General features: G+C 38.6%; 2 protein-coding genes across 4 annotated transcripts; one reads left to right on the top strand and one right to left on the bottom strand.

The window, feature by feature from the left end:
- Positions 1–5,494: 5,494 nt before the first annotated feature.
- On the top strand, positions 5,495–6,699 carry LOC146473676 (uncharacterized). Its single transcript, XM_085117665.1, has one exon. It carries the CDS (start codon positions 5,536–5,538, stop codon positions 6,697–6,699), a length of 1,164 nt encoding a protein of 387 aa, XP_084973791.1. The 5' UTR covers positions 5,495–5,535.
- A 6,030-nt stretch (positions 6,700–12,729) lies between these two features.
- On the bottom strand, positions 12,730–24,045 carry LOC146473677 (matrix metalloproteinase-19-like). 3 transcript variants are annotated; one of them, XM_085117735.1, is made up of 7 exons: positions 23,651–24,045; positions 18,361–18,624; positions 17,635–17,741; positions 15,792–16,105; positions 14,467–14,505; positions 13,437–13,550; positions 12,730–12,870 (listed from the first exon to the last, which is right to left on the bottom strand). In XM_085117735.1, the coding sequence occupies exons 2-7, from the start codon at positions 18,487–18,489 to the stop codon at positions 12,842–12,844; spliced, it is 732 nt and encodes a 243-aa protein (XP_084973861.1). In that variant the 5' UTR covers positions 18,490–18,624; positions 23,651–24,045; the 3' UTR covers positions 12,730–12,841. The 3 variants fall into 3 exon arrangements, with proteins under 3 accessions (XP_084973861.1, XP_084973860.1, XP_084973859.1); XM_085117734.1 differs by lacking the exon at positions 23,651–24,045 and adding an exon at positions 21,923–22,263; XM_085117733.1 differs by lacking the exon at positions 23,651–24,045 and adding an exon at positions 18,983–19,566.
- Positions 24,046–24,325: the final 280 nt, after the last annotated feature.

Genomic DNA, 24,325 nt, shown 5'->3' on the forward strand with positions numbered 1-24,325 from the left:
TGTATGGATCGATGTAAACGTCAAAATAAACGGTTCAGTTTTGTTAATAACAACCCTACTAGTGAACAGACACTAGTTTCATTCTTTCATCTTTGGCTGAGGATGGCTAGCGTGCAAATGGTTGCAACTTGAAAAAAATTAGTCGTTCCTCCAATGAATTTTGGAAAAATGGATAAAAATTGATTACAGTTTAATTTTGCTCGTAGAAATCATTTCATAATTTCCTTCCGGTGCTGCTCAGTCCCAGAGATCTACAAAAGATTGGCAAAATCGGATACAACACAAACATTTTTATGGCACCGTCTTCATATGGTTGCCAGGGTTTCATACTGAATCGCAGCAATCGTTGGCGATCATATGGGAACAAGGCTAATATTTCTCTTTGACAAGCAAGGAGCCACTTTCGTTGATGAATGAGTTTGAACACAATTCTTGGGAATCAATTAACAGAAAGTGTATATGCGCACGTAAAGCTGAACGCCGTTTTCGAATATTTTCTGTTCTGTTTTGTTGTTGTTGTAATTTTTTTTTTTTGATTGCTTTTAATACTAGATGTACAACCAATTGTTGGATAGCACCTGTAAAAGAATGGAGAAAGTTTGACAAAAGCGTCTATCACATATGCCTTCCCCACCTTTTTGTACATTGCGTGAAGTACGATGGAAACGGTTCATGATAATATCTTGACGTATTATGTATCTCTTAGGCGTAAGGCGGTTTGTAAATTAATTAGTTCGTAAAACGTTGGCCTAAATCTATTGCATTTATTGCTCATTGCAATTTTTCTCCCAAAATACTCTTTGTTCAATTAATAAAGTTGTTTATCTTGTATTGTGTTGTATTATTATTAAATATTTTACTACCATGGACCAATATTAGCTCCGCAAGTGCACTTCGTAAATCGAGACTCCTTAATTATATCAGGTTGTTGTTAAGGTCAACTGCACAAAGACTGACTCAATACGCTGACCTCCGCAAGCAGATGACCTTGAGAAGCAACAAATTACGGCCCCAACTTCGATACGTGGAGACCAAATGTAGGGATCAAAGGTCTCAGAGCTTCCTTTGATAATGAGAACTTCAAGAAAAGTATTCAGAGAGAGTGGACACCTTAACGACTTAAGATCTGTATTTGATATTTGTTATATCGACTGACCCGCCATTTCGGGTTAGCGTCTTAAAAGGCAATTTAATATCAGTGTGGTTGAATCTCTTCTTTGTTGTTGTTGGCGCTAATTGGATTTTTTCAGTGTTGTGTTAGTATTTTAAGATTGCTTCGTCAGTAACAAAACAAAATAAATGAACCAAAATAACAACTTTACAGTATGGCCACAATACTAGTCTATCATTATGGTTTAGCAGAAAAGACGTAGGTAATTTATGTAAGGAAGAATATCATCTTGGAACATGAACTAATTTTATTTCGGTAATGAACCGAGATATGGCCAAAACAAGTAAATCAAGCAGCCTTTATTTTCACAATTATCAAAAACTTAAAGCTTTAAATTAGCCAAAGATAAGAATTCCATTAATTTAGTACTTAAGTATGGGCTTTATGATTGTGACCAGAAATCCAGATTTAAAAAGTTTTACTATACTAGCTATATCTCGAGAATAATTGAGCTTTCCAAACACTACGGCCAGGCTTGCGGTTTCTATCCAATAATTTTTGAAATTGTTTCTAACAAATTTGTCAAAGTATGGAGAAAAACTGAATAAAAATAAAATCACGTGAAAATATGAAGTACTAGCATTCTACATAATATTAAGAGTTGTACTTCATTTATTATATTTAACTAATATAAACTATTTATTATATTAGTGTCTCCGATAAGTCTGTTTAGGAAAACACATATACACTTATAAGTGTATTAAAATTAACTTACTTTTATTTTTATTGTTGAGGCGACTTGTTTTAACAAACAATATCTCGAAAGACCCGTCTTCAAATTTCGCTTGGTACAAAAATGAACATTACAGCCGAAAAAAAAACACATCTCCGTTATTGAAACTTTGCTAACTTATATACTAAGGCTAAGACTTGTACAAGATTTAGAAAAGGTAATTCAAGAACTTGTCCATTCAGTCGCAAAATAAAAGGATAGTTTTATTTATCTCGGGTGACATTTTGAAAATCCAAAGGAAACTTTGTCATTAGTGGCAGCCAAAAAACAGGTGGGCAAATTTCTCTAAAACGGCAATTGCAGTTTACGAACTTAAATGAAATGCTTTCGGCTATGTATGAGCAGGCGGTCATAAATATCAATTGTAACTATCGGGCTGACCTTCTCAAATTTTTCCCTTGTGCCATAGACAAACTTGTAATAACGTATTTTCGCTTATTCTTCAATAACATTTCATATGATTTCATCACAATGGTGATCTACAAGCAATTCATGGAAAATAACATTAGCTGATCTGTCGACTCCATACTAAACGAAAAGTTGCCGTAACGTAATGAAAAAAAGAGAATCCTACACACCCAATGTCGGAAGCATTACGATGCATTATATGAACTGTGACAGGACTTAAGACGACCAAAGTCAAGAAACAAAATGACTCGGTAGAGAACCGCAAGTTCAATTGAGAATCGAGGCCTTTCATGGTATTGCTTATGTATTGTTATTTTCCTAAAGTTGTTCCCTTCCCTTGCGATTGTAACTGTGGTTTCAATGTGAAATGAAATATGCAAACATACAAAATGTGGGAAATGCAAACATTAGAGAAGCGAAGAGAATTTCTATCTCTGTTTCAATGTTATAAGATAGTTTTTGGCATTGATCACCTCTCTTTCCCAGATTTAATTTCTTTGAGTTTGCCAAAAGTACTCGTACTAGAGCTTACCACGACTATAAACTTTACTTGAGAAGAGCGGTTTGTAATTGCTACAAATATTCTTTCTTTATTCACATTGTAAGTAAATGGAATGACAAGTTTTTAGTTAGGAAAATTGTTTTTGCATAAGGTTAACCTCACGATTTCCCTATTCAGGATGTTTTTGTATTTATGTTAAAGCCTCCTGAATAAAATGTTATGTTATGTTGTGTTATGTTATGTTATGTTATGTTATGTTATGTTATGTTATGTTATGTTATGTTATGTTATGTTATGTTATGTTATGTTATGTTATGTTATGTTATGTTATGTTATGTTATGTTATGTTATGTTATGTTATGTTATGTTATGTTATGTTATGTTATGTTATGTTATGTTATGTTATGTTAATGTCTCATGTGGAACTGTTGCTCCTGTGGTACTGATCATGACATGCGCTTCGAACTTGATGTCGAATGTCATGGCCGAGCTTGGCCGTTGACCGTTTGACTCTTTTCAACAGTTTGCAGTTGCAATTATAGACCACTTCTTCACATCAAGAATGGGGTCTCTAGGGTGCACTAGCTGTGACCTGATAGTTTTAATTTAGAGTAGAGGGAAGAGTCAACAATGTTCTCTTAGCACTACTTGGAACAAACGGAAGCGGGAAATTTGGCGGGAGTGGGAGGGGTGGGGGTAGGGGTAGGGGTAGAGGGTTAGGTGGGGTGGAGGTTTTCTACATAGCAAGGGCAGTGTTATATAAATATATAAACTCAGATGGAGCTTGAACACCCAAAACAGCAAATAAACAAACTTCAAAAACTGTTAACGAACATTTAAAGTTTTCCAAAGGCCATTCCTTGCTTCTTATCTTTTAGGAACTAATTCGTTTGACACAACTTCAACTGCATTTGATGCTGATTAAAAAAAACTCTAAATAGCTTATGGCTCATCGTCGATCGGTATCACAAACCAAGGGAAAAGAAACAAACTTGAAAACTTCGTAAAACAAGAGGAAAAAAAGCTTTTCATCAGAAAAAAGGCAAAAAGTGTTGTTTTAAACTTAATCCTCAAGCATTTATTAACAGGTATATTGATAAGCACTCATATAAATCAATCATTGTGTTTGTGATGGCACATCTCTCGATATTAGGTCTGGCTGCCTGCGCCGGTCTACAATATCATTAAATAAGCAATGTTTCTTAGGTATTAGTAATAATTTAAGTGTAGTCCTTAAGTTGAGCACACAGTAATTACTTTAAGTCTCTCTCCCGCTCTCATAGCCCTTTGTAATAACTTTATATAATAGAACAACTGCGGGAACGTATATTACCTGGTGATTAGTGTAAGCGATTATTGTAAGCCGGTGAACTTTTCTGTTAATATTAGAAAATTATTTAATATTATTAATGTTCATGTGTTCGTAATGTATTTTGTTGAAATTCTTTTCTTGTTTTCCCACATAAACAACGCAGTTTGATTTCAGTATTTAACTCACAATCGCTTTTCTCCACTACTTTCCGATCTTTTTTTTTTTTTTTTTCAGGGTCACCAAATGGTTAATTTCAGATGATAACCGTTCGGAAGGCATTAATCACTTCAGAAATCCGGATTTATTTCTCAAGAAAATCTTTTACTTTTCTTCGGCATAATATCAGCTCAAAAAAAAATTCTTTCGTTTTCGAAATCGAAGAGGCACAGATGTTAAAAATTCGAAAAAAAAAAAAAAGAAAACGACACCTTTTGGTTATTTATTTATTTATTTATTTATTTATTTATCTATCTATACACGGAAAATCATCAGTTACAAGTATGCTAGTCACTATTATAAAAAATTAGTAACATAAGTTTAAAAAAATCAACTGGGTTACTCCTAGAATTTTCCTAAAGCCAAAAACACCTTTGTAAATTCGGGAAATAACATTCCGTCCCTTCAAATACTTTCTGCTGCTTAAAGGTTTTCAGCTAAAGCATAGGAACAGATCAAAGTGTATCAGCTTACAGAAAAATGTCTTTAAAAGGGCACAAATCGATCTGGGAACACAGGATAAAACATGAGTATTGTCCTTAGATGTTCTCGCTGGGTTCCCCTTGTTCTGTTCTTGTTCCCGAAAACTGAGGTTGCCTTATTATAAACTCTAATAGTAATTTGTGCGCGATCAAAAAAGTGTTTGTTTTCCAGTATTTTGAAAGTTTGAACGATTTCTACCGAAAGACAGCTTTAGTCTTCCACGACAATTAAATCCAAATATCTGCGAAGAATCACAGCTCCCCTGAAGGCATTTCACTGTAACGAACCTTTTGAGGACCATCACAGCGGGAAGACATAATGGTAGCCACAGTAACCTGGTAAAGATTTCTTGATCAGTCTTAAGACAATTTTGCTGTATGAGATACAGTATATCTTGTAGTAAAGTAATCAAGCTTTTATTAGAACCGACAAATTTGTACTTCTAAATCAAACGAAATGCTGTCTCTGTCTTAGATTTTGGTATTAGGACTGGTTGACCTCGGCAATGTTCGCTTTCTGATTGTAATTAGTGGCGGTCCTTGAGCGATAAGAATTAATGTAAGTGTTTTTGAAAGCAGTTATGTTAGTATTACTATTAATATTACTAGCGTATTTGTATTTTCAATTTAAAAGATGTATTTAAAGATGTTGGAATTACAATATAATTGGTGAACTGTTTCGGACAGAAAACTCTCTCCTGCTTAGAGACAATGAAGGCTTGCAAGATAGCATGCATTACCTTAGTCATCTTCGCTGCAAGTTGGTTTGCCTTGGGACAAGAATTAGATGAGACCCAGAACCGTGAAGTTGATGGTGGTAGGGAACAAGAAGCGGATCGTGATCAGGGCCACGAAGCAGACGGCAGTAGTGATCAGAGTAGCAGCATAAGCAGGGAAATGCAGGAACGGATCTCGACTGTCTCCCAGAGAGGGAAACAACTCAGATCAAGTTTGACCAGTGACCAAGTTTGTCACAAACACTGCAATTTCTGGGGCTGCAAAACATACTTCTGCAAGGATGGAGTGTGCTGTACACCAGGTAGTAAAGACAGCACGTGTTGCCCCAATAAATCCCCGGTGTGTGTAGGTAACAATCAATGCTGCTATACAGATTTTCCAAAACCATGTGGTAACGTTTGTTGCAAGACTGACGCCTTTTGCTGTGAAGACGAAGTTTGCTGTAAGGACGAAAACTCATGTTGTGATCAACAGTGCTGCATTGAAGATGCTCCCTGCTGCAGGCATGCGGGCACAAAAAAATGCTGCAGTGTGGAAACGATGGCCTGTTGTGAAGAATTCGGATGCGTTGCTCCCTGCGAATCCCAGTTTGATGCCGTTGGATGCCAATTTTCAGACGATGGTGAACTGTCAGATGGTGGTGAACTGCAAGAGGATCCAGACGCTTCAGATAATGAAAACGTAGAAGGATCAGAAGCGAAATCACCGGAAGTCACGGCACTGGGAGATAAACTTTATCGCATACTGCGACCTAACGAGGATCCACAGTCGATTGTTCCAAAAGATATCACTGCCCAGAGAACTGTTTTATCGCACGTCAACTGTGGCAGTCGACCCGGATACACATCACAGTATATTTCGACGTCAGCTTCATTAGACGTTTCCAGAGAATACAAGCAAAAGGGAGAGGAAGAAGGTCTGACCGGACTCAGGATTTGCGAATTTGACGTCAACTACTTGGTCGAGAGCGCGTGCCAGTTCTTTGATCTGACTGTGCCCCTCAACCGATGGCGGTACTTGAGAAGAGCTGTCACCGCTAAGAACTTTGCCAAAAAATCACAGGAAGTGCTTCTTATTTGTCCTTATCCAGTTCAATGTACGGTTATTGAAGAGGAGATCGCTCAGGCAGTAATATAACATTTTGCAGGCTCTTGTAAGTGACATTTTGTCAAGGTGTAGCTGTAGCAATGGGATGCTTTTGCTTGGGCAATTGTTTTTTTATGCTTCAGAATTGCGCATCGCTTAGTAAGTTTTATCCTTTCAGTATCATGTTAAACATTTTTCAGCTAACATTAATCGAATTAGTACCTAGTATTTTACATGTAACTTATTTTAAAGGCTATTACAGGAGATGATATGTACAAACGTAAGTCTTTCAGTATTGGGACAAGAAATCTTACTCTTTATCTGACAGTTGTTCTCGTTTAACGAGTTCCGGATGTTGACTAAACATGTTATGAGAAGCAGTTACAGTAAAGTGAGCTGGTGATTTCATCTGAAACTGAGAATCAGGCGAACCTAGCTTTCCTCGAGAAACATTTCCCTAGAACATCCCCGGCCTTAGTGCAATGTTCTTAGCCGCAGAAAAATGTTTCCACCAACAGAATAGGAGATATTACCGCTTCAGTTTTCTGAATATTATATATTTCGGTAATTTAAGAGCAAGTAAATGAATTAGAATTAACAAAAAGACGAAACATCGCAATCGCCGTGCAACTTCGAAGTATGTTAAAGATGTGACTTTGCCAAGTCTTAAGAATTCTATGAAAGGCCAAGGTCGTCTTTGATTTAACAAAGGTGTGCACTCTTGGCTTTTTTTTAAAGGTTTGCTTACTTAAACTTGCCGTTATAGGCTGCTTTGGTTTATAAGAAAATGGGCTTCGCTGCAAGGTAACAGTAAGAAATATTAAAAGCACGTGAAAGGACTGCTAACGACGATGAGGCGAAGAGCGCTGCTATAAAAGTATGATGTCTAAGTTGACCAGCGGTGCCTCAGTATTTCGTGTTCTATATTTCCCACCTTTGAAGCAAATCAAAGATAATGAAGACCGAAGATTTGTGCTGTTTGTAACATTTTCGTATATTGCTTTTCCAATAAAATGCTGTTTAAAATTGTTTGTCTTGTTTTGTGCTATTATTTAGATTGTTTACTACTCTGGACAAATACCAGCCCCCAAAGTTCATTTCGTTAAGGTTACCGTGTACCTTCAGGGGTGGCCTCAGTTAAACGGATATAGCGCCTCTCAGTTACATCACAGATACCCAAAACCCTATATCAAATTAAAGCTTATAGAACTGGGTATTCAAATATTTCATTGCTTTTCCAAGAAAATAGTTTCCCAGGTTTTCCGTAAAGTCGGAACTTGGAGGTCCAGGTTCTTTTTCAAGAATTCCAGCTCAATGCGATTTTTATATTTTGGAAGTTTTTTTTTTCCTCCAGGTCAGGATCCCAAAAGCTTAAAAAACGTGTTGGAGTTTTCCTTAATTCGATTTCGTTTAAAAGTTACAAAACATTTTCAAAACTGCGAAAAAATCATGCGGAGTGAACGCACGGAAATGGCTTTCAAGGAAAGAATTTTTAGAATTATCGAATTTCCCGACATGTTGTTGTTGGTTATATATTTTTGTAGCATCTGGCCAAATTTTACTGAAATCGGCCAAATCGCTGTTGAGTTGTAACTCTTGAAAGTGTCCCCTGCAAGCGAAAATTAAAATTTGAGAATACTGCGCTTGAAAAAAAATTCTCGCTACACAAACAAGTACCGCTCCCTAACGCCTTTATCGAAAAGTAGCCAATCATTTTGCAAGCTACTTTTTCTTCCGGTCACCTCCTGTGAAAATTTTCTCGCAGTTTTGCGCGTACTCACGTTCCAGAGTAATCAACTCCTTCACCATTTTGTTGGATATCTGCGGTGTTTGTTGTACGCGCACGTCGACTTTGTAATATGCAACGATTATGGGAAAAACAAAATGGGGACTGAAGGCGACCTCATCAAGCAAAGCTGTTAGGCCGAAGCAGAAGCGGCTGAGGAGGGTAAAATTATCAGCGCTACGGAATTATCGGGGAACCACCGTAACCGCACGTATTTTCTCAGTCAAAACAAAAATTCTTGCCGCTCTTCAGTCGAAGAGCCGGCGAATAAATCTATTCGAGCGAAATATTGTTGAGAATAGCGAAGTTTCGAAATTGCTTATCGAAAGTTCGGGTGAAAATTCGTTCTTGAATGAACGTCCCAAATTCTTAACAAGTATCCGTTTGACGCTTGAAAGAAAACGCTTAAACGGAACCGTTTAAAAGAGCCGACTCCCTTTAACGCTTTGAGAATTACCGTAATACAGTAAGTCTTTGTGAAAACGCTACAAGCAAAAGCAGCGGCTTTCCCTTTACTAGTTATCTTAAAGCGACGAGCGACGTGAGAAAAGATCAAGATATAGGACATGATTCTTAGCGTAATTTTTCAATTGCTTTTTTGTTTTGTTTCCGCTTGCCGAGACTTACGTTTTACGCACCCGAACACAAGTGATCTGACAACGTTCAGCCGCAAAAAGGAAGCTCATGAAGCGCGATTCACCGACCCACGAATTAAAACATTAACAAGCGAGTCTCCAAATATTCGCTTCGCTGGAAGATTTTAAGACCTTTACCCACTTTAAAGTGTAGCCTAAAGCTTTCGTCTTCTTTAATGTCAGTGTCGTACTCGAAGAAACGCAAGTTCTTCCAATAAATACAGGATATCCGAAGTACGAGAACGTGAGGGATACAAGACTATAGAAAGACCGTTCGCGCAAATATCGCAACGGGTGGTTACACCGGCAGCAATATGCTGTCAATCAAAGTAAAATTTAACTTCCGGTGGAAATCGCTAACGCCCCAATTTCTCGGCAAATACTCACTCTTTTTCGAAAATTCTTTTTTTGTTTGTAAGAACTTACTAGGAAGTTTATTTTTATCTAAAAAAATGAAAATTCAAAAATTTTCTCTCTTGAAGGTACACGGTAACTTAATCGAGAGACTTCTTAATTATATCCGCTTTTAATTAATGTCAACTGCACAGACTGACTCAATACGCTGAAGCTGCTAAGACCAACAAATTTCGACACCAGCTTTAATATGTGGCGACCAAATGAAGAGATCAAATGTCTCAGAGATTCCTTTGATAATATGATAATACGATCCTAATTGGTAATATCAGGCCGTAGATTTCCAGCTTTTACCCGAAGATGAGAACTACTTAATATGACTTCATTTTGTCCCCAGTTAGGCCCGGTTCATACGTCGAACTTTACATGAGCCGAACCTAATCATTTGGTTCGGCGCATGTAAAGATCGACGTATGAATCAGTTAGGATCGACAGATTTGTATTTGGGTCGACTCGCCGTTCTATTCGACTGCGCCAGTCGAATAGAACGGCAAAAGTTCGACTTCGATTCAGACGTCGAACTTTTCATGTGCCGAACCAAATGCATACGTTACGTACAAATTATATAAATTATATCTATCCCCGAGGTCTGCGCGTTCCATCGACTTGGCATGCGCAAAGGACTTTATTCTGAGCAAGATGGCGGGAAAAGAGGAATGTGCTTGTTCTTCTCCTTTCGAAACAACTGAATATACTTGTCTGAGATGCGAAAGATTAAAAAAAAAAAGAATATATTCTTGAAGTGCACACGCTCTTCAAACCGACAGAAACTTTCCAATACAGGCTATATCAAAGGCGAAGCGTCAAGACTTCTCAGAACAAAATCTTCAAAAACAAAATTTGAAGAAAACATTACTCTATTCAAACAGAGATTACGCAACAGAGGTTACCTCGATAACCTTATAATAAAACTCTTTCAGAAGTCAACCTCCGCGAAAGAATGTCGGCACTACAAAACAAACTAAAAACCCGCAAAAACATTTTGAGGTTTGTTATGGAATATCGCCCTTCTTTGCCTAACCTTAAAAACAATTCAGATGAGTAAATACAGGAGGCATAATCAGGGATGAAGACCGTAAGCGTGCGGTCCACGCTTACCCATGAGTTGTACCAAAAAAATCTTTTTTTTTAAAAAAAATTGCCCCCCCCCCCCCCCCTTCTCACGTCATAAACCCGCGTGAATACACGCAAATTTGCGTGTGGCTACTACCTTATATGTGATACGGAAAGCAGCTGAGAAAAAATTCACTAAAGATAAAAAAGTCCTTACCTGTCTGAGTACATGTCCGTAGAGTGTAAGCTTTTTTCATTCATTTAACAGTAGCAACGCACGCAGCGCCACCGTTTTGGCGCCTTTTTGACTTTACTGTGAGAGTCATGTGATCAATATGCCGCTTATTCCAACTTTTCCCGTCTTCTTTCAATTGTTACCTTTTCTTTGTGAGAGTCTAATTCCTTAAATGTGGGCACTGAGGAGATATTCCCTGGCAGAATTTTAAAATTTGGACGCCGTTTTGAACGGGTGGAAAAAAATTTCAATTTCTCCACGCGCGATCCTGGCCGTTTACACGCGTGCGCGCACGCGCGTATGGCGCAATTTGTTTCTAAAAATAGATTTTCTTGGTACAATACATGGGGACAGGCCCACAAGTCAAATTGGCATCTCGTTACGGTCTCCATCCCTGATTATGGCTCCTGGTAAACGACACGATAGAAAATCTGCCTCTGCTAAGGGAGATCTACAAAGACCCTTCCTTACTTTCGTGCAGAAAAGCCGCGAGATCTTTGAAAGACGTACTCGTAAGAGCAAATTAGCTTTGAAGGTCATATTCTTCCTATCTCGACCAGTAGGAGCCGTGTTTGGCCTGTCTTTATTATTTTACCAAACAACCTCTTCCATGTCAGAATTCATCTTTCCCGCCATTTTGAATCTTGTTGAGTAAAAACAACAGCCGCTGACCACGAAAATCTACTTTCTCACTTTAGCTTTAATTAAGTTCGACTTCAGTTAGGTTCGACGTCTGAATCAACTGCCGAACTTAATTATTTGGGTCGACCTTAATAGGTATTAGGTTCGGCTCATGTAAAGTTCGACGTATGAACCGGGCCTTACTAACCCGATTCTGGTACATGTATAGCGGCTCAAATCAATAGAATATCTAATATTAGTGTGGTTGACTCTGACTCTAAAACAAACGCCTTCGTTGTTGTTGTTGTTGTTGTTGTTGTTGTTTTTGCCGCTAATTGGATTTTTTTCAGTGTTGTGTTATCCGTAAAAATGCAAATATTTGACCCTCCGCGGTTAACGATGAAGTTGCGAGTCAGACATAAATGTCTGATAAATTTAAGCCCTTGCACATGTCTTAAGCACATAGAAAGCACACAGAAAAACATTCTGAAATGTCCTAACCTCAATATAACATGCAGTAAAAGACAGGTCCAAAGGTCATCGTAGCGCGATTCTCTGGTCGCTCGTCGCATAGGTTTGAGCTGTTTGTAACGTCCGATGAACACCGCGCAAACTCTCAATGTATTTAGTGGTCGAATACAAATCTTTGATCATTTTTCTGCGCATTTCATCAAGACTGCATCTTCTTCAATCGCATGGTCATTTGTGAAGTATTGCCTGATTTACAGGGCAGGAAAATATTACATCTGATCGCTACTAGAATGACAAAACATGTCGGCAGTTACAACTCTTTACAGTCTATCATGCATTGCAGGCAGTCGTTTGTTCGTCACGCAATGCACCGTCATTAGTGGGTGACGTAAAGGAAGGTGAAAATGCGAAAATGCTTGATTAATGAACATACCCAAGGCAACAACAATAACAACAACAATAAAGATAGTGATACCTGAGTAACAGGCCTTCCTAAGATACTCAGGCTAAGATAGCTACTGATACTTTTAGGAACATTCTTTTTCCTTTGCTAAAATCCAGATAATTTTAATATTTATTCGCCAATTCGTTTGTGCGCGGGTGGAAGGAAAGGAGGGACTACAAATCCCATCTTGTCAGCCCAGATGTTGTTCAAATCCCAGATTACCGCCAGAATTTTGCCCAAGATCCCATTTCCAGCTGCAACAAAATTTATTGATCCAATCCCGTCGGTTTTTATCGTTCGTTGTTGCTTGCCTAAATCTAATTTTCTCAGTGAAAAAAGGCAAATCTCAGTTACCATTTTACTCCTTCAGGACCCTCTTATAAAAGGAAATAATCATTTAATACACTGTTGCTCAGATATTCCGCTTCCTTTATTTTTCTATTTCCACAGGAACAAAAGCGTTAAAATGACTTAAGGAAGTCAACCAAAAGGCTGAAGTAATTTTCCTGTGACAGGAAAATTACTTCAGCATTTTAGTTGACTTCCTTTTTTCCCACGTTACCTGCAAGAAGAAAGAAAACTGTGTAAATGTGTCATCTGGAATACCTAGTCGATCCTTTCGAATATGGTCTTGGCGATTTTAAGCACGCAGTTGAGATGACATTTCCTAAAATTTACTCGATACATTCTAACATTCTATGGGTCATATTAGTTATATCAGTGTATTACCCCAGCTAGTAGTGGTACATTTGTTTGTTACTAAATAATATGTTTATCGTCTTATTTTCACATGTCTTTGCATTTATTTGACGCTTTACACTTCAAAATAAGATAATAGGTGATCATGAACAATTATTTAAAAAAATGGAATACAAGAAAGATAATTAATATTTAACCTTGCAGTGAGGAGTAATGTATATAAACCCAAATATTAACGTACTTTTTTTAACTGAACAAGTTTAAGAATTTCTAAGAATAAGCCAAAGTATACGTTTTCAGACAACAACAACAACAAAAAATCAACGTGCGAAGGGAGGGCTCTCGCCGAATCTACTTCCCCCCCCCCCCCCCCCAACCAATCTCTTCACCCTTGTGCGCACAAAAAAAATTCATCTGTCTTCAACTTACAATTGTAGCATGTGTATGGGCAGGCCTCCTCCATAACATCTCGGTATACATCCGCGCAATAGCCATTCTCTTTGTAGGCGATGCACAATCCGAGTTCTTTGTCTGAGCACTTCGCTATATTTTTCAGGGGAAAAAACCAACAGACAACTTTGTGGCCAAATTCTCGTTAAAACTATTACTTAACATGCTGTAAAATTTATTACAATTACTAGGGAAACTAAATTGTTGTAAGAATTAGATGTCGGGGGTTGGGAAGCGTAATAGTCAGCTTGGTGTGTAAATTTATAAGACCATTTTGAAGATATGGAAATTAGAAGTAATATGAAGGCTTAAAGGAAAAGTCATCTTTTATCGATGAGACTGTTGGGGAGAATTGGTAATTTGGCGAAAAGAATCAAGGAGCATTAAGGTTAAGTTTTTGAAAATTTAAGGTGGTTGTGAAACCTTACCAACACTGTTTTTAAACTTTGAAAGAAGTTGGATCTAAAAGTGCTAACCGCATTTTCATGATAAAAATGGGGGTCGCAGAACTAGTTTTTGAATGAATGAACAAGCGAACAAACGAGCGAGCGGGCGAGTGAATGGACGAATGAACGAACGAACGGACTGACTGACAAACTAACGAGCGAACGATGAATAAACGAATAAACTAACAAACGAACGAACAAACGAACGAACGAACAAACGAACGGACGGACGAGCGAGCGAGCGAACGAACGAACGAACGAACGAACGAACGATTGATTGATTGATTGATTGATTGATTGATTGATTGATTGATTGATTGATTGATTCAATGAATGAATGAATGAATGAATGAATGAATGAATGAATGAATGAATGAATGAATGAATGAATGAATGAATGAATGAATGAATGAATAATGAATGTCTCAGTCGCTGACTCACTAAACATGTGGTTTTGCGTTGGTGTGGAGCTGGAAACGAATATTTGATTTTACTAACTGAGTTAATAAAGAGCCCTTCGTTAAACTATAGAATTAAGTCGGAACATTTTTAAACTGACGTACCTCCAGTTATCGCAGTAGGCAGAGGGGCTTCTTTAGAACCTACAAACAACAATGCGCAAACATAATCATTCCGTCGTTTTCCTCATTTTTGAAAATAGATAATAAAATAATATTATATTAACTGTACAGTGCTACCCCATTTTAATGTTTATCTGTTATTTTTCTTTCTGTTTTGAAAGGCTTTGTTCACGAGCTGCTCACGAGATGAACAATAGAAATTTTTTTCTCCTTAAGGTGCATTACAAGGTCACTTTGCCGATATAATTGTTAGATATATTTCCCTTACACTAGTCAGAAAAAAGCTTGTTAAGAATTATCCATAGTTAACTGAAATATTGATTTGAAATCAATGCAATTATTTACCTTCAAAAGCGCGTCAAGATACATTTTTTGTAAGGTCTACGTGTACGCCCTTGCAAGACAAGGCTGACTATTTGATCCAAATTAAGGACGGTGCCTACTAATACCGAAGTATTTTGTGCGGTTTATGACTATGCGGGAAAAGCAGATCTTAGCAAGACCTATTGGAATCCAAAAAGAAAATTGGGGGTAACCACGCAGTTTTCAGAGAAAATTAAGCAACAATATCTCTAAAAAACGCTAAAATATAAAGCAATGTATGGCATTTTTTCCTAAACTGAACCTTAATTATCTCTGAAAAATGCATGGTTACCCCCAATTTTCTTTTGAGATACCAAGAGCATTTGGTAAGTTCTGCTTTCTCCGCATAGATTTAAACCGCGCAAAAATATCCCTGTATTAGTAGGCACCACCCATAGGAAACCCGAGTATCTCGAGATGCGCAGAACGTATGCGCAGTAACAATAGTAGGCACCGTCCTTAAATGGATGTTTTCTACAACATGATAACATCTGGGAACAAGTGTGCCATTGAAGTCCTTACGTACCACCGTTCAAATAAAGGTATTCTCTATAGTTTTTCGTTGCCTCGTTAACGGTCCTTTGTCAAGTAGGCAAGACGATAAATCAATGACCAATCAAAACTGAAGGTGGAACCCCTTGGAAAAGTAGGCGATACTTTACTGTCCTTTATCTCTATGGCATGAAATGAGTTTTAGATTTTTCACGAAGAAATGTGATCTTGAGCCTGCGAGCCTTGTTACCTCGTTAACGGTCATTTGTCAAGTGGGCAAGGCGATAAATCAACGACCAATCAAAACTGAAAAGAAACCCGAAAAAGAATTCGGCAATACTTTAATGCCCTTTATCTCTATGGTATGAAATGAATTTTAGTATTTTTCACGAAGAAATGTGACTTGAGCCTGCCAGTGGAGATCAACAGGAAAATGAGAGATCACTTCTTACCATATAATTTTCGTATTCCAGCGATATCATCAGAATGGAGCTTCCTGACACTTTTCTCTCCTTCTTTAGCCACAGCATGCATGACGGCACCATCAACGCCGGAATGACCCAGCCCTATGACGTGCCCAATTTCGTGAAGAGTAATGTATAAAAGGTTTGTTCCAGACGTGTCGCTAGTCCATTTTTCATCTTCGTCAAAATGAATTCTTCCATCCTCTGGGTAATTGGCATGCGCCAGTACATTTCCACGTCCGTCGAACGCAGCGGAGCAAAGGGTTTCCGCACTGGTACCAGAGTGTCGGCCAGTCCCAAAGCTACAAACAGTCGTATTTATAGATTTTTTCAGTTAAAATCTTAAAGGAAATATTAAAGTTTTTATAATAGTGTTGTAGCAAATGAACAAGTCATTTGCGAGTGCATGGTTGAGTGCGCCAGGGTTAGTGGGGGATTTCATGTGGCCACTTTACTCTGCCATCATGGTGTACATTTTAACGTTCATCAAATAAAAGGAACGAATAGTAAACATGAGGACATACACAGCTATATTCACAACATGTATATTCAGGCTAGAGATAACAGGATTAAAAATCAAAGCGGCAATGATTCTTTAAAATATACATGGAATGTTGCTCATATCTCTTAAAATTCTACTCTCATTCATTTATAAGGCACAAAAATATTTAAGCATTCCTGGCTGCTTGACTAAATTCGTATGGCATACTCCACGCCATCTCAGGCTATTTCCTCAGGGTTTATCTTAAAAGCGTTCTCTTGTTGTAAATTCGTCCTCTTTCATTTCCCCCGCGGGCTCTTTGGTGTTTCGCCGATTAATTGGTTTTCCCCACCCACCTCCCTTTCAGCGACGTCTACCATCCCTGCATTGATATTCCCAAGCTTTGTCCTATGCAAAATTTTTCCTTCCAAATCTAAATTAGCATAAGTCATAGAATGTCTTTTGAATGAATGTGAATATATGACTATACAAGGTAACGACGTCTTTCAGTACTATTTATCTCCTATATAATTGTTTCAAATTCTTCATTCTTGATATTAGTACTGCGCATGACCAAAAGAGCTATTTTATGAAGATATCACAAAATGCAAATCAGACAAGTTTTTCAAATTGATGCGCATTACATTTGCACAAAATATCACAATTTCAGGTTACGTACTTTAAAAAAAACTTTTAAAAATGCAAAAATTTTGATTTGGCAACATAGAGTCACGTGACTAGCAACCATAGAAACATTTACTTCAAAATATTTCTGGAATCAATTATTATTGCTTGCATCAATTGAAGATTGATATCTTAAAAGGAAGTAAATTTACAGCTCCAAGAATTCCTCAAAACCATGCACCTCATCACGCCTCCACAAAATCTGTTGGCCATTTTTGCTTGAAAAAATATCCAGCGTGTTCATTATAATTATCTGGAAGCAAGTTGACATAGAATTTCATTGCTGACGAAATTTTATGTTGTCACCAGACAGCGACCATAACTATACTTTGACAGACATTCTCCTCAATGGCGCATTTATTTCTTTGATTTACTTCCACTCTCGATTTAAAGTGCCCTCCCAGGAATTACGGAGAAAACTTCGAAATAACATGTAACGACGGTGCCCCCTAATTTAGAGATGTATTTTTACGCAGTTTATGGCTATGCCGGAAAAGCAGATTTTAGAAAGGGATCTTAAAAAAGGAAATTAGGAGTAATCACGCACTTTTAAAAATAATTAAGCAAAAATTAATAAGAAAAGATGAAAACGTATGCGCAGTAAAAAAAAGTAGGCACGCGCACAGTTTACTGTGTAAAAGTTCGGGACAAGGGAGTCAGACTTGCCTGAGTTTGATGTCCGCAGTACTTGCACTGCTGACTTCGCTGAATGTCAAACTGGACACATCAGCCCACATCTGAAAGGCTTTCTGGAATATCTCCTTCTGCTTATCCTGTTCGTCATTGAAGTTAAGAACAATAGACCCTTATCACTCGACTTCCATGTTGAGACCAGGGGAAGAAAAAAAGCATTGTTTTCGCATGGCAAGCCTCGGCCAGATGCCAATTCAGTCCAAGGCTTGCCGGGCAAAAGCAAAGCTTTTTGTTCTCCTGAGACTCCGAAAACACCCCTGCGTTCGCAGGCTACATTTTCATCTCGCCAAAAACGTGACAAGGTATCTTCTTTGGACTGGTTGAACCAATGTCGTGTGACGCTCTTTGCGTCATCGTTTTAAAAAGTCTCCGTTTTCACCTTCATGATCAAGATAAATATCATTAAGCAGAGCTAAGGTATGAAGGCTTTATTACAAATCTATGCGCGAACTGCATGCGTCGCGTTGGCCCGTCAACACTTTTGAACTCTGCGAGACATGCGTCGTGAAAACACAACCTTTGTGAAATATAACGGCACTCAGTGTCCTTAGAAGTTTTCGGTTGCTGGCGCTGTAAAAGATGCGATGTCGCAAAACTGCGTTATGGTTTTTTCATTTACACTAACGCGCGTAGGGCATTTTTTGGTGAAGGACACCCGACAATTGTTAAGTATCTTTAATCTTATACTATCGTACTTACTGCAGAGAGATCTGCTCCAGGTTTAAAGTAATACGTCAAGTGTCTCTTTCTCCATGGAACATGAGTAGAATATCTTTTCTCGAGCTCGCGTTTGCTTGGATCAGGAACACCACAACGAGGCTGTTTCATAAGACTGACAGTGGGGGAATCCAAAATGCCGTTCTGGTTAAGGCCATAGAACGCTTGAAAGTTTCGTATGGCTTTTGTGAAATCTTGGTAAGTACTTTTGGGGGCTGATAAGTAGCCGTAGTCACTGAGAAATTTCTAGGATACAATATCAGTAAACAGGTTAAGTACCAAAAACTAATAAGATTTGTTCTTTCATCGATTAAAAAATGTCGTGCAATACATGTTACTATATGCAGTTACGATATGTTACATCTATATGCTATACTACTATATCAGGTTGGAATCGCTAATGTATTCGCACTTATACGTGTTTCTGCGTAACAATTTCAAACAGTGGTCTAGCGGCTAGTGCAAGCAACTACTGCTATGTCAAGTTGGTTAAGCAATGTTCGTCACTTGTACGATATGCGCAACTAAAATATCAATAGGCCATTTCCACGTTTTTGAAGGACCAAATGGTTATTCTAAAGTAAACTAGTTATCACATTCATACCAAGGCCATGTTGTGATGATCTTCACAAACCGCCAATCCGAGAAAGAGTGCGAACAGAGCAGAGATCGTCTGCAAGTTCATCATGTTCATAAATATAGCTAACTCAGTGAGCTCTGAATGCAATGCCGTTCGTGAGTACACGAGACACTGGAGGGCTATTTTCAACTGTTCAACGGTTTTTTTATAATCTTTTTTAATCAATAGCTAAGAAAACAGATAACATTAACATCTCTCAGATAACGACAGGGATATCAAGAAAATTGAATCCCATTGTATTTCGACAGATTTCTGAGAAAAGCGAGCACCTGTTAGATGATATCGGGAAAGTTTGCCTTAAAGTGTTAATGAACGGTTGGAAAATCAGATGATATCGTGAAAACGTGCAGTCTAAATTGGTTGTCATTATAAGTAAGACATTTCAAAAAGTTGCTTCAGTAATTATCTTCTGTAATGAAGGACCCTTATTAGCAAGCCTTTACCTCTTAGATTTGAGGATTACATAGTTGATAGTTAGTGTAATATACAAGAGTCGTTTATATTTACAAGATGCACGCAATGAACGCATTAATAAGGTGTTCGAAAGGTGCCATGCGATTCACTTCTTTTCGTACCTTTTAGAAACATTTTCTTTGTAGTATCTTTTCCTCGAATCATTTCGACAATTTTCTCGCAGTTTCATCGCGACGTTTATCCGGACTTGCGCTACCTTGCAACGAGGTAAATCCAGCGCATGACATACGTCAAATCTAGTTAACACGAATATATTCCATTTTCGCGCATCTGTTAAGCGTCACACGAGCCATTAGGTGAGTGTATCACAGATGTCCTTACTGTATTTTAGCACTGGTCTTCTGTGATCTATAAATAAGCAGACCCACGGAACAATGGAATCTCATTTGTTTAATTCAACAAAAAAAATCGTTTCTGAGCGACACGCAAATTTTCGTGCCGAGGGTGTCAAATAAAAACTCTCAAAGACTTTAACAAATTTGTAGATTAATACATGAAGTTGTATCCTTAAAAACTTAGCCTAAAACTTCAAAGACATTTACAAGGGATCAATAACTGTTGATTACTGGATTTGTCCCGCTAACAAACATTTGCATTCTATTCATTTGCAGCTCACTATAAATTATAGTTGTAATAGAGGCAAAGGTCAGTTGCATTTGCTTTGTCGTTTTACGACGCAACTTTGACATGGTCTTCAGCTAACGACAGCAAAGGTAAGTTAAGACAAGCTGATGTGTCAATAAAATACTTAACAATTACTGATTTTGAGCTGATTGTTTAGTTTAAATGTTTTGCATTTGGCATATGCCTGCTTGACCCAGAGACTTTAAACTCCCCAAAAAGGTTACAATGCCTGCATAGTATTTTACAGAATGTTGACAGCATCCTTGTTAGTGATCATCAAGCTAATAATATACATGCAAAAATTTCAGCATGCTCATTGGCTGAGAGCACGTCAATTAATCCCAAACAGTGCAGAAAGTTGAAATTGAGTGCAGAAAGTTGAAATTAAATTGATTGGCAGGAAAGTCGCGAAAGCGCAACAACACAAAATGGCGGACAGGTTACGAGAAAGTAACAACGTTTTAATTCAGAGTTTGAAGGAGAATGCTAAGAACAAAAACACCCAACAAAGCACAAATAATTGGCTTAAAGTCTGGAAGTCTTGGGCTTCTCAAAAGGGCTATGACGAAAGTATTGAAAAGTACGAACCGGAGGCCCTGAACAAAATTCTGGAGGAGTTTTACGCAACAGTTAGTAAGAAAGACGGGGAAGATTACGAGCCTGATAGCCTTCGTGTAATGGTGGCTGCTATTTAGTAAATAAACCCGTTCAGGCGTCTGGTATGTCGGCTGATAATGTCCGCAGCTGAGAGATTGTCCAAAAAATTAATATTTCGCCGAGAAGCGAAGCTTCGAGGGCAAATGTGAAATTTTCAGGCTGGACATGAAAGAGGAGATGAAAGAGAACAGCGACAGCTTTCCCATACCATCGGCCACGCTAAAAACATCAACAGCCAGTTAGCTCGAGGACACAGCTTTAATAGTAGCACCAGCAGCTCCAGCAATATTTTCAACCCGTTCTCGCCAGACCCTAGCCTCCCACGCAGTCGTTTTTAGGGGACTCGTATTACCTCCTCCCCACCCGTGGGGAGGAGGTAATACGAGTCCCCTAAAAACGACTGCGTGGGAGGCTAGCCAGACCCTCAATCGGTTCAATGTGGAAACAACTTCAACCAAGCAGCTCTCGCAGCGTTTCAGATGCCAAGTTATATCTCTAGCCAAAATTATCAGCATCAGTGTTTCATGAACATAAACTATTTTCACCAATGGGAAACACAGCAGCTCCCAAAAAGCCACAGTCAGCCGCACCGCCTGGCGAGGACAGTATTTCTCACTGATTCATAAGTTCGAAAAGCTTCAAGCTTTGAAAATGTTGATCGTTTTTGCCTCAATTAGATTCGACAAAAACATTAACAAGTTGACTTCTTTAAATAAACAAGTTTTGACGTCTTTTCACACCTCTTTTCTCCTTGAGGTCCATAAAATGTAAACGCTTTAGAATGATAAATGCTTCCAGAACTTGATCTTTGTCGATTGAGAGGATATTTTTGGTCTGTAAGTTTCCACAAGCGCTAGCATGTCAATCAAGGTTGTCATTTTTTAACCAATAACGTTAATGTAGGCGGGACCAGTGAGCCATGACACGAAATAAACACGATAAGAGAAAAACAGAGTCAAATTTTTGCATGTATATTGTTAACAAGTAATCACATAATTTGTCTTGTGTAATTTGGGATAAATCAGCACGAGTAAATTTTTCAAAGACTACAAATTGCACTCGCCCTACGGGCTCGTGAAACTTGGTTAGCCTTTGAAAAATTTACTCGTGCTGATTTATCCCAAATTGCACTCAAAATCGCGTGATTACCTATACAAACAAACTTATAATTGTAGGGTAGCGTGTCGACATCCCTAGGATCAGTGATGGGTTGTCCTGCATTGTCATGTTGAGTGACACAGCAGCCGCCAGGTTTGTGAGACCATTTTCCGTTGTCTTCCAGTCGGTACCGATGATAATCAAAGCCTGAAGAGAAAACCGATAGTTAGAATCACGATCGGGGTTAAGAAAGAAGAGTTTAGGACGTATAAATTAAAAAAAATGGGGTTGTTGGATAAATTTTCGGCCGAGATTGGAAAGAGTGGCATTATGCCAAAAATGGTTATAATGCATCTGGATTTGCGCATGCACCTAATTTTTTCTGACTAAATGTTTTGTTTTGACTTTCTCTATGTCGTCATCATATCGGTTCCAAGGAAGAGAATCGAAACTTGATTTTGCACGTACCTGGAGAAACAGAGAGTACTAACAGACGCCATGTACCAGCTGGTGCTGAGAGGAGGGGAGGTTTGGAAAGAAGGCCTTGAAAAGGAGGAGGGATATTCACTATCCGCAGGCCATCAAGATGCGCAGCGGCTCGAACATTTGGGCCCGTCAGATGAGTCCAGACTTGCCCCTCTCCTCTACCCGGCTGAGCAAAGGTGCCAGATGTGATTTTGTCGTTCGCGTAGTTGTAGGAGTTGTTGTGTGATATTATAAAGAGATTTTTCTCAAATCCGAGGTGTATAAATGGCTATTGGCGACATACTGTTAATAGGGAGCTTAAGCAACGACGAGGGCAACGGCAACGAAAACATCACCTGAAAATATATCTTTATTTCATTTGTGCTACTTCACGATTATTTCAACTCGCGAACTATCTAGGAACCAAATTGGCAGGAGTGGCGTACAAGTTAAGAAAGAAAATGAAAAATTCACCGTCGTTTAATGTATGGCGAGGTGACTTCTAGAAACCACCAGGCTTATAGTCGTGCGTTCACGTTCTCCACAAAACCTTAGTGTGGTCATTCCACGTTGTTGTTTTGAAGCCGGGACGGCAAAGAAATGTACCAAAATGTAAAATGCACGTGCAGAATGATTTTTTTTGCTCAACAAACCTATCGTTTTGCGGCGTTGTTGTTGCCGTCGCCGTCGTCGTTGCTTAAGTTCCCTATTTTAGGGGTAACCCTGAGATGGAGTAGCATCTCATCCTGATAAGGAAGAGGGAGGGGGGAGGGGGTGGGAAGGGGAGTAGGAATACTCCCCTAGCCTAGTGGCTTTATGCGACAGTAACCAGGTTAAGTTCGTACTTAGGCTCGTAGTGCGACTTCACCTTTACCTTAAAAGAAATACAGTTGTGCTGAAATTGTCGTTTTGCTATTTTCTTGCTTCTTTTCTGTGGCTGTATAACAACGCACTTAAAGTAAAGAATGCATGCCAGCGTGGGTATGGCCAGTTGTAAAAGAGACTAATCACAAAAGCACCGTCACATGATATGTTATGAGTCAACAAAACAACGAAGCGAAAAAGGTCTATTATCTTGCTCATTCTAGAGTAAAATCGCGTGTCAAAATCACACGAAATTCCTATGACAAGCCGAGGGATGCGCGTGCGCCATAGGCAGCGAGAAAATATCAGGGCATTTCACATTACAAAGAAGCGACTGACAAAAAAAAAATCGAAAAAAGCACTGTCCTCAAAACATTTGAATGCCCCGGTATCAATCCGATTCGATCAGTACTGCTTAGTTCTTTCAAATAAATTTGTTTTAATTCTTACCTTAAAAGTTGTGTCCGTCGCGATACAGTGAGCAAATTTTCTTTAAAAGGTTTGTGACTCCGCTCCAAAAGGCCACTATGCCGTGTTTTAGCCGTTCCAGTTCGCGTCAGAATTCATCTTCACACCAGTATCAATCTTTTTTCGTGAACTCGAAGGCACTTCCTTTCAGTTCGACATAAGTTTGACATTCGCCGATTTGAATCCGCTGCGATATCCAGAGGCAAAAGCGTGTTAAATTCCAGTAAATAAGCATTCCGCGGCTAAAATCTTTGATTTACCATATCAGCACTGAAAGTCCACCAAATTTTCTGCAAAACATCTCGTTCGAAAGATAACTTTCTCCGCTTTCAATCGTTTCCAGAAGTACGGAGAGTTTGTTAGTTTGTTGTGTTTTAGCCATCCATGTGCAGCGTGACTGTGAGCCCGTGTCACAAAACATTTGACAGCGGCTTAAACCATTTAATCAAGGGACGGCGATATAAGCTGCTCAAAAAATCATATACGGGACGGTTAAAATTTTAGACGTATTTTTTTATGCGTCGGTTTTGTCCGTCTGATTATCCATTTGTTAAGACGGATTTTGGGAACGAATTAAACGGATAATCCGTCTTTTAGCAACTGATCCGAAAGCTTACTGATACCTTATTTAGGGTGCTTGTGCCTTTACGACTGAAT

This window comes from Pavona decussata, unplaced genomic scaffold (assembly GCF_977016875.1).
Source record: "Pavona decussata unplaced genomic scaffold, jaPavDecu1.1 SCAFFOLD_92, whole genome shotgun sequence".
NCBI lineage: Eukaryota > Metazoa > Cnidaria > Anthozoa > Scleractinia > Agariciidae > Pavona > Pavona decussata.